We start from the raw sequence: 10,190 nt of genomic DNA on the forward strand, positions 1-10,190 counted from the left end.
CCTCCTCCTCCTCCTCCTCCTCCACGTCTTCCCTTCTTATCGAGGCGTCTACTCTGCACGTTGTGCTGTTGCACTGACTAATCCTATTAATTAAATACAAACCAGGGACTCGCGCTACATTACGGCTGGCAATCGCAAACGTTTAAGCAGCAGGGGTTCTCTGCGAAATGCCTCGCCCTCGCCCTCGCCCTCGCCCCTCGCGCACGCACGCACACATAGAATTTACTCGCGTGCAAATCGGGGGGAAGGGGTCGTGGGTCTGTCGCACTTCTAGACCACACCGCACCGTCTCATAATTAACGCTGAGAGGGTCTATGTCCCCCAGGGTATTGCCGGAACGTACCCTGGGTACGGTCCGGTATACCGGAACGTACCCTGGTACTATCTAATATGGCTGAAGGGGTCGTTGTCGTGTCAGGTACTACAGATATGTACCCGAGGTACGTATATGTATACACAAGTGTACCAGACCTGTATCTTCTCAGCATATATGTACCCTGGGTTTACATAAACGTACCTGCTCGCGGGCAGCATATGAAACCACGCGATAAAGTACGAGAATATCGTAAACCTTCAAAACAAGAGAACAAAAGCCATTTGTAAATGTTTGTTTTGGTTTATAACCGTGGGATAAGTAAGTTTTCTGATGTATTTTCCATGAAAAACACATATTTTACTCATTACTATAACATATATCACTGTAATTGCAATTATTTGTGCAAATGTGTTATTTTCATCTTAATCTTAAGTTATGAGAGGGTCTGGGCTTATAGCTGCCGAGTTTGGTTTAGTTAGGAAATGATAATACGATTTGCGTATCCGTATCGTTCCGCGTATATACGGCAGTATTAACAGGTATCAGGATATGCAGTGTAGGGGCCTATACGTAATACGGTTTTGTTCTACTTTCTGTTTATGTTCGTGGACCGATTAGTTTACAGCTGACCTCAGGGTTTTTGGTAGATAATTTGGGATTTTGGCTACAAGTCATGGAGGCTGACATCTTGCCAAATTCCAGCCAATCAGAAGGCGCTAAATTCTTCCTATGTTATACCGTTTTACGGCTTTTACGACAATACCACGCGACTTGAACGAGACTTCCCCCCTGGGTACATTTATGGAGCACAGCGGTACGGTTATGTAGAAACAACATTGGTCAGGTACACTTGTGTATATACATATATGTACCTCGGGTACATATCTGTAGTACCTGATACGACAACGACCCCATCAGCATTTGTAAGCAGTACTCTACAGGTGCCGCGGAACGATTTTTGAAGTGGGGTGCTCAATTTGTTACGCTCGACAGTGGCCAATGCAGGTTTTCTAGGAAGGTGGTAAGAAACAGGCGGGGGTATGCGGGTCCTCCACCAGAAAATTTTGAATCCCCCACTTTCCTCCTGAAAGTAGGGGATTATGATTATACTCGCCATCCCTCCCACGTCAATAAGTGGGGGGGGGGATGCATCCCCCCATCCCGCTATCTACGCCCCTGCACTTGGGCCCCCACTGTTTCGTGAACAGGCATGGTCCTTGCATTTCGTTTTGCTAGGATCTTTATGTGCCCCTCGGAAGCATCATGCGCTTTAACAGTTTCCAAACGATAGTTTGTAGTGCCGGTGAAAAAACTACCAGACAAGCAGCCTGTACCACAGGGCATACCCTTTGCTGGGTCATACTCTAGCCACGGGTATGACGATTTCCACGCTGGCTGGAACGCACGCATCCTTTTCGTCTTGTCATAGACACGCTGGCCATCTAATTTCTCCTCCTGCGATTTACGTTTGGGAGGTGGAAGGCGACTTCCACATAACAACCTTGATGTTAGTATTATACTATTGGATAAGGATGCACCTACTATTAGCTTCACAACTATTTGTATGGACTGCTTCAAGTAACACACGCATGCGATGTGGTTGCGATGTAAATACCTCCCTATGAGAGCCTATAACTGAGTAGTTGCGTCATTTCTATAATCAGACCTTTTGTTCTATGTCAACAGCTACTGTCAAGGGATCGATTGGTAGACTGGGTTCGTGGCAAACATTGTTTAACAATGTTTGTACTGCCGTAGAGTCGACTTGTACTAGCGTGTCTAACAACGTCTAGCGCGTCTAGCGCGTTACAACAAGGAAAACTTGTTAATGGGAATGAGTTATATATAGCTCTTTGGATCTTGGTTGAGATACGCTGCCGCCTGCGACTATAGTGAAATCGATGGGAGGATGGGAAATTGGGACGGTGAGGGACAGGGAAAATATAACTATAGTCCGCAAGACGAACCGCTATGGGGCATTTACTAGTCGTTCTGATTTTTTACTAGTCTCGGACTAACGGACTAGCGTTAGTGTCGAACCCTGTTATATATATATGTCACAATGAAATGACAAAAATATATATATATGTAGTAAAAAAGTATGTAATATCAGTAATATGTATGTAGTATGTAATAAAAGATTAATATAACACACACATATATATATATATATTATATAAACAAAGTCAAGTTATCGAATAAGGGTGTTTGAAGTTTAATTCACAAGCTTTCAAAGTTACATGTCTTCATCAGGCCAGCAGACATTGGAATAGAATCAAATAATTACAATAATACAATGCGTTATAGATAATCAATGAGCCACACAATTTACGCGTTGCCATGAATACGGACGACAAAAGTACACACACGCACACACGCACACGCACGCACGCACGCACGCACACACACATATTGCTGGCTCTCTTTCTTGGATTTCCCCACCTTGGGACCTCTGCTATCTAGTGCAGTGTTGTCGCACTGTATCTATTAACACCAGCAGGGCAGTTTGGAAGGGTTTATAGTCCCGATTGACTGCCTTATAAAGAAGAATAGCTAAGTCCGGTACAGATCGAGTAAAGGCAACATCACTCAGCTGTTGACTCTCTACAGATCTGAATGGAGACGGAGCAAATAGTCCTGGATCTGTGAGGGCTGAGCCAACCTCTTCAGCATATGCCAGGGCAGCAGTTGCCGCACACGGGAAATCAACTGGTGTGACAGTGGTGTTCTTCTTGTCTATGGCCATACTATTCGGGATTCCGCGTCCTGAATGGTGAAAGGAAACTTGTATAGTGACTGTTTAAATCGTCACAAATCGACTGGAAGATAATGAAATCTGTCTAACTACTAGATCCTCTAACATTATAACTCGTACAGCATGTATGTCATAGATATGGTACATGTACTAAATGAACAAATCTACTCAATGCAGAATGTTTTTACATTTGTACCTGAAATTCTGTGGCAGTTCCATGTGTTTACGCAACTCTCCATACCTATTCTAGCCACCTGCAGAGTGAGGCTGGAGATGCAGTAGCACTGCAATGGGTCCGAGAGATCTAGTGCTTCTTGGTCGACCATTTCAACTAGGGCCGATTTTAGCGGGTAGTTGACTCTGTTGTTTATTTCAGGCCACAGCCTCTCGACTCTCAGATTCTAAAATCACACAAATTACACCACATTTACACAGTTAGTATCCTGGCAGTTAGTTTTGAACGATATATATCATAAATTTGGCAATTACAATAGTAAAGTTGAATGTCACTGCTGCATATCACTACATAGAGTAACTACACATTCACACTCGACAAAAAGGTGTACAATGGTTTCTACACAAGATTAACATTAATGAGCATGCATTATTTTTAATTTTCACCATAGTAAGATATTTGTTTGTTGATATAATTATTTTTAGTATTTTAAATTGAAAGTATCTACGCTTAGCTACCGGTGTAACAGAAGTTGTTTTTTTCTCCAAAAAAACATGTTATTGCTCATCAACAAAATTTCACGCATCTTCCTGTCTGCAATATTTACTAACCCAAGACAGTTTTAAACTGGATATAAATATATTAATGTCAATAAATCTTAAACCTCCTTCCTCATATCGTTTGGTAATTGTTTTTTTTTTACTAACTTTAGGTACTGTATTACTCCAGATGAAAGCATTAAACATTTGGCCTAGTTCTTTTATAGTATTATTATCAGGATTTGGTAAAGCTAATAATAAACGGGTTATTACAGCTACCGTCTCAAATTTTAGGACACTGATCAATCAAAATCGTTACATGCTCATTGTTGCTCACATTTGAATTCTAGTTAATGAGGTGGTAACCGCAGATAGAAGGTACAAAAATATAATGACATGTCACATGAGAACTCACATGCTTGGATTGTGACTGTATGAAGGCGGCCCTTGAAGTGTTGAAGCGCTTCTCACTGTTTTTCTCCTGCATGTATAGGCACAGTTAAAACTCTCGGCCATGGTCGACCCGAATGGTGTCCCACATCCCCTCCTCCAAAACAGCAGCCCTGTATCGTGAACAAGCACAATTACCTAAAAATGTTAATTAAGAAATTGATTGGTTCCCCATTTAATGTTATTTATCATAAACAATCTTCAAATGTAAAAATTTCTATTTCATACCTGAGAACATTATCATAAATTGTGAGGTTGTTCTTGATGGGCATTGTGTCATGCTTCACAATTCTGCTGCTGTAGCCATCAACAGCAATTACGTGGGTGACCTCAAACATGACCAGCTTCTCATTCTGGTCCATGTGTAATTTGTGTCCGTGGTATGCGGCATGGTATGGGATGCTGTTGTGGTTCTGCACAAGCTGTAAATACAAAATAGAGAAAAAGGTAGATATATCATTGCAAGGGTAGCAAACTAGCAATTGAGGAAAGGTCTTGATAATCAGCAAGCGTAATAGACGAGAACATGTATAAATCACATGTGACTGCAATCTGCAAACAATTATAGAAGATTATGATACGAGAATAATAAAAAAAAACATTTAGTCTCGGTGAGATAGGAAAATCTACCAATTTTCAGTGATACAGAAAATATCACCTCATTGTGCTTTCACTGTCACAGCCTACACAAATGATATTTTGATTAATATCGATATTTGATCAAATATGATGACACTGAGTGCATTATAAGTCAATAAAGTCATAACTTCACACTTAAATAACAAGAAATATGGAAAATGGGGAAATATTTTGCATTGTCACCACTATATCTAGATAGCTTATAGCTGGTAGACATATTATTACAGGAGTAGGGGCAGAAACCCATTTCCTATTTTTAACGTCAAATAGGAAAACAAACTAACAGTATGTACCGTGATTATTATTCTTACTGGGGTAGCGCTTTCTACTTTCGATAAGAAAAGGCAATACATCATTTCTTTTCTTAACTTTGCGTGCGACAAGTTAATATTTCATAGATACTACATTAATTTGTGATAGTTCTTGAAATAAAAGAAGAAGACAATCACAGGTATTATAGTCACAATTAGATTTTTACTGTCAGATCTACTATCATTATCTTACCTTACCAGAACCTTATAAGGTATAACACTGATAATGATAGTAGATCTGACAGTAAAAATCAATTGTGATTAGTACCTGTGCAATCAATAGGCGATGTCATTGTCAATGATGCCGTTCAAATTTCGTAGCGTTGATGTAAAATTAATTAAAACTATTAAATTAGGTATCTGGTAACAAGTACATGTGTGGGTATAGACGATTTGTTACACAGTAAGTACAGTTGTATGCAGTGAAATCCTAGAGTCTACTATCCCTTTAAGATACCATTGTGAATGCAATCTAATTTTGTTTTGTTTTATAAAAAATGTTCACATTTATATTATTGCTATTAGTTGTAATTATGCCTTTAACAATGTATAGTTATCAAACCTGCTGCCTCTCCCGATGGTAAGGTGGATTAACTCCTCTTAGAGCAGCCCCCACTCTGTGCTCGGCGACATTCACACCACGGGAAGCCAGGTACCCGGTCATCATACGCCGACCATAAGTTGGACCTACCTACAGACACAAATGATGGATATTTACATAAATCGGTGCTATATTTGATCAATATCAAACTGTTACACACAACGGCCCAACAGTACGAACAGTACACGTGTCTAGCTGACTGGAAGTTTTCTGAAAAGCCATTCTCTTCACAAACAGACATTCTGCGAATTTAGGGTATCCGCGAATATAGGACACGTACGTCAGTCTTGTTTACATCGGAATTCGAGCGCTTGTTTATACCGTAGCTCTAGAACTATAGCCCTTCGCTCGGCCTGTGGCAGACCAGAGTTCTGTTCAAAGAGAGAGAGGCTCGTTTACACCGCGGCTCCCTGTGTAATACCGTGGAAAGACCGAAGTAAATATACATGACTAAGCTATTGTTCTATTTTGGTATACAGGCTAGCTGTGTAAAGTTATAACCCTGGACTATACAGTGGTAGAATTAGCCAATACAGACAGTAGCGTAGACCGGAGTGCCCAGAAACAATAGGTAGACGTGTCTACCAATGTGGGTATATAACCGCGTGTTCGACTAGAGACAGTATCGGAGAGAGAGTCAGAAAGAGACTGTTAAGATATACTAGATTGGTTAGAGAAAGCTACGAGACAGCAATAACCTCGTAAGTTAAATTGTGATGTTACTCGCGCACATCTACTGTACGCGTTTGCCTCGCTAAGGGCTTATGCATAGTTAATGCTGTACAATTAAAGAGGATGCCTGAATACGTATATCATAGTTGTTATGTTCTTTATAATCTGTATTTGATAGACGGTAGCAAAGGGTGTAATATAACACTCACGCGTAACCACTAATACGATCACGGGCAGGATTCCACTTCCCTATACTTGCACGCCGCAGTCGGAGGTTCTCCGCCTCACAGGCACTTGAAGCGTTTCAACTGTAAACACACGCCGCCGCCATTGCGCGCACACTGACACATAAATATATAGTCATTATATATGTTATTATTTATTTAATTATGTTATATATTTATTTATTTATTATTATTATAATAATAAATTATAATAATTATGTGTCAGTGTGCGCGCAATGGCGGCGGCGTGTGTTTACAGTTGAAACGCTTCAAGTGCCTGTGCTCCGCCTGCGCTCGCGGCTTCTCGCCACGCATATATACATCATACATACATACACACACACGCAGCACGGCGCCTCACGGATCGCGAGGTGTCAACGACACGCACGACGACGGGCGCTTACCTTTTTTTCCCCGCGCCGCTGAAACAGCGCTCGGGTATTCCGAGCGAGGCGTCGTCCCGCGGTTTCCCATCACCACCACCACCACCACCATCATCATTATCATCATCAGCCAGCGGCTAGACCATGCCGAAATCAGCTTTCGATCGAGGTAAAGCGAATAACTCGGGGGAGTGGGTGGTCGAACCGATCGCACGCGGTCGCTTCGTGCGTGAACATTTTAAAAGCACGTATCCGCCGATTACAACTTGAAGAAAAAAAATCGCTTTAAATTTTTTTTTTAATCGCCCGACGATTTTTTCCCTATTATAATCCTCGCAATAAAGCGAAGTGGCCGGGGCTGCCCGACCGACGATAGTTACGTTCTAGTGTGTATGAATACTCTTTAACTCGTCGGATTCTCATCACGCCCGTCTTCCCGTTGCGTCATCCCGAGTCTATAGACCATAAAATCTTACCGATCCCCTTACGATAACAGCCCACGGCTAACATCGTCTTCTTCGCCTTTCGTCGTTCAGACGCCGCAAAACTGTCCTTGTGCGCGAAGAGGTGACGTCACAAAACGACCCCGTGACGTCAGACGCACCACGCCGACCATACAGAGCGCTAACGTCTTACTATGCGTTACACGACGTTTACACGACGTTTTGCGTGGCGACGACCTGCAGAAAAAAATCCCCGCGTACGCAGTACATAGTTACTCGCCGCAAAAACACGAGCCGTGACATCATCGATCATCATGCCGAAACCAACGAGCATGTGCGCGAACGAAGAAGACGCAGAACCATTTCTGCGTCGGCAGCGAAAGTAAAGAGAGCTTTCTCTCATTCTCTCTCTCTCTATCTCGTTCTCGTTCTCTCACCCAAATGTCCATGTTGAGCGACAGCTATTCGGTGCTCAAGAAACCATAACCGGCGGTTTTTTAAGAGCCGTACACACGGCGCCTAACCTCGGCGGCAGTGCGCGGCCCGGCTTAGCAACATGACAAGAATGTAATAAACCAAAGGTTGACGTCTCCGTCGCCACGCCCACTCGCGTAGTTATCTTTTTTTATTGTTCGTTTTTTTTCTCTCCCTCCACTTCGCAAATTCCTGTGCAGACGTCAGCACACGGGAAACACGCCGCCATTTGTCTAGAGCGGGCGGGCGGCCAGTCATTTAGTGTTTATAGTCGTGCATAGATGTAAGTAGCCATAACACAGGCGTATCAACGAGACATACACTCCGCCCCCTCGTCCACGCCTCGTCTGTGTGGCGGCGGTGCGGAGCATAATGCTGCATTATCCCAGCGGTGTACAGAGGAGAATGCTCTCGCTCGAAACCTAAGCATACCGAAAAGTAATGCGAACCAACAATCGTATAAAGAGCGCGCGCGCGCGAGCGCCAGCATTATGATTTTATCTTCTGCGCGTCAGTTTAGTACCGAGCGCTGATCCATCCATCTACGCTATGCCGCGGCGATTGTATGCCCGACATTTTACACAACGGCTGGAGTGTTAGGATGGATATACCACACACCGGCGCGCTTCCCCACCCCCACTACCTTCCTTGCACAAGATGGTTACCAGACCGCTAGAAAAAGAACGCCGAGAACAGCGGGGAAGGCAACGACACACGCACCGACTATTCTAGAAGCTGTGGTCTGACGGACTTCTTATATACGAGTACAGCGACTATGAGAGCCAGCGACTTGGTTCCCAGGAGAACAATGCATCTCCTAGCGTTGCATAGCCATGAGCTAGCTGTCCCCGCACCGCTGGGCTCTTTGCTCGCAATAAAAACTTATCCAAAAATCTAGTTCAGAGACACCTGCAGATACAGGTAGCGCGTATTTCGAAGTGAAGTACCATGCCACCACACACACGCACGCAGACACACACACACAGCGAGAAATCGCAGCGTGGGTTTAGCGGTACGATCTGCAGAAAGAGACAGTTAAACCGCCAAAACTGCACCCGCCCCCGTGCACAGCCCGCGCGGACAGACACAGACCCCGTGTGTGGTGAACTGTCACACATAGCAGGACACGCACGCTGCAACAAAGGAACACCTGGTTGCGGAAACATAATTACGTGTAAATAAATATTTTTGATTTGAATCTACCGCCCACGCAGCCGCATTTCTCTTTACGCCCACGCTGATTTCCTACCCCCCACTACTACTGGTTTCCAGTATACCTCATTCCTTCATAGGCACAGCCTCTCAGTACCCATAGGTCTCTCTGGATGCACTATTCCCGGTATTCCCCCTACACACGTTAATTAAATATTTTACATCCCCCATATGCCTAGATTCACTCATTATATTTTCCTACGTGTCCTCCGTCTCCATATGCAAAGACCCAATATAAATTTCCTACATGCCTCCTTCCACACAATATAACTTCCTACTGGCCCCTCACCCTACACCCACTAAATATAAATCTTCTACATGCTTCCCTTGCATAAGCCCACTCAAATTAAAATCTCCCACATGCCCCCAAGACCCAATATAACCATAGACCCACAGTCACTCAATATAAGTTCCTACCTGCTCCCTCTGCATACATCTACTCAACACGATCTCATGTAGCTATTCTGCAAAGTCCGATGACTGGCTATTAACCTCTCATGCCCCCTCTGCAAACCTAGCTATTTAGTTCGCGGTATACTACAATCTGAAAATCTCCACCGCCACGTCCCACCCACACACAGAGGCAAATCTCGGTGCACGTAAAAAAAGCAAACGTCGTAAAAAAACTACATGAGCCCGTTGAAAAAAAAACATACATTCACGTCGCGCAACGGTGACAAGAGGTGTGGGTGGCGTGGCTCGGGGGTGGGTAACGACGACGACAACAACAACAACAACAACAACAACAACAACACACTCAAAGACAACGGATGCGAACTTTTACAGGCGCACGCGAAACGCGGGCTTCTAAAATCGAACATGACACCCGGGTCATTCTCGTGCCGATTATCTAAGGATCTATTCTAAGCCCTAAGGAGTCGATTGTCGAAACCGATTTCCCAGACGAGTCAGCGAAGCACAAACACGCACGCACATACACACACACGCACGCACGCACGCACGCACACACACACACACACACACACACACACACAC

At 43.7% G+C, this 10,190-nt stretch overlaps 2 protein-coding genes across 3 annotated transcripts in view; both read right to left on the reverse strand.

Annotated features, from left to right (window-relative positions):
- LOC106812043 overlaps positions 1 to 10,190 on the reverse strand; it is a 79,691-nt gene that overhangs the window by 47,744 nt on the left and 21,757 nt on the right. The gene's annotated exons all lie outside the window — the stretch shown is intronic.
- LOC106812050 lies at positions 2,685 to 4,572 on the reverse strand. 2 transcript variants are annotated; one of them, XM_014815815.1, is made up of 4 exons: positions 4,464 to 4,572; positions 4,201 to 4,348; positions 3,268 to 3,472; positions 2,685 to 3,135 (listed from the first exon to the last, which is right to left on the reverse strand). In XM_014815815.1, exons 2-4 carry the CDS (start codon positions 4,270 to 4,272, stop codon positions 3,125 to 3,127), a joined length of 288 nt encoding a protein of 95 aa, XP_014671301.1. In that variant the 5' UTR covers positions 4,273 to 4,348; positions 4,464 to 4,572; the 3' UTR covers positions 2,685 to 3,124. The 2 variants fall into 2 exon arrangements, with proteins under 2 accessions (XP_014671301.1, XP_014671300.1); XM_014815814.1 differs by having other exon boundaries at positions 2,685 to 3,082; positions 4,464 to 4,570.

This window comes from Priapulus caudatus, unplaced genomic scaffold (assembly GCF_000485595.1).
Source record: "Priapulus caudatus unplaced genomic scaffold, Priapulus_caudatus-5.0.1 Scaffold603, whole genome shotgun sequence".
Classification (NCBI taxonomy): Eukaryota; Metazoa; Priapulida; class Priapulimorpha; order Priapulimorphida; family Priapulidae; genus Priapulus; species Priapulus caudatus.

What these genes read in the sequence shown, in the direction of transcription:
- LOC106812050 (XM_014815814.1), bottom strand. Translation starts at nt 4,272, where the DNA reads ATGCAGGAGAAAAACAGTGAGAAGCGCTTCAACACTTCAAGGGCCGCC. An exon ending in TACAGTCACAATCCAAGCAT is followed by an intron (nt 3,473 to 4,200) that starts GTGAGTTCTCAT and finishes GTGTGATTTTAG; the next exon opens with AATCTGAGAGTCGAGAGGCT. An exon ending in GAACTGCCACAGAATTTCAG is followed by an intron (nt 3,083 to 3,267) that starts GTACAAATGTAA and finishes TTCACCATTCAG; the next exon opens with GACGCGGAATCCCGAATAGT.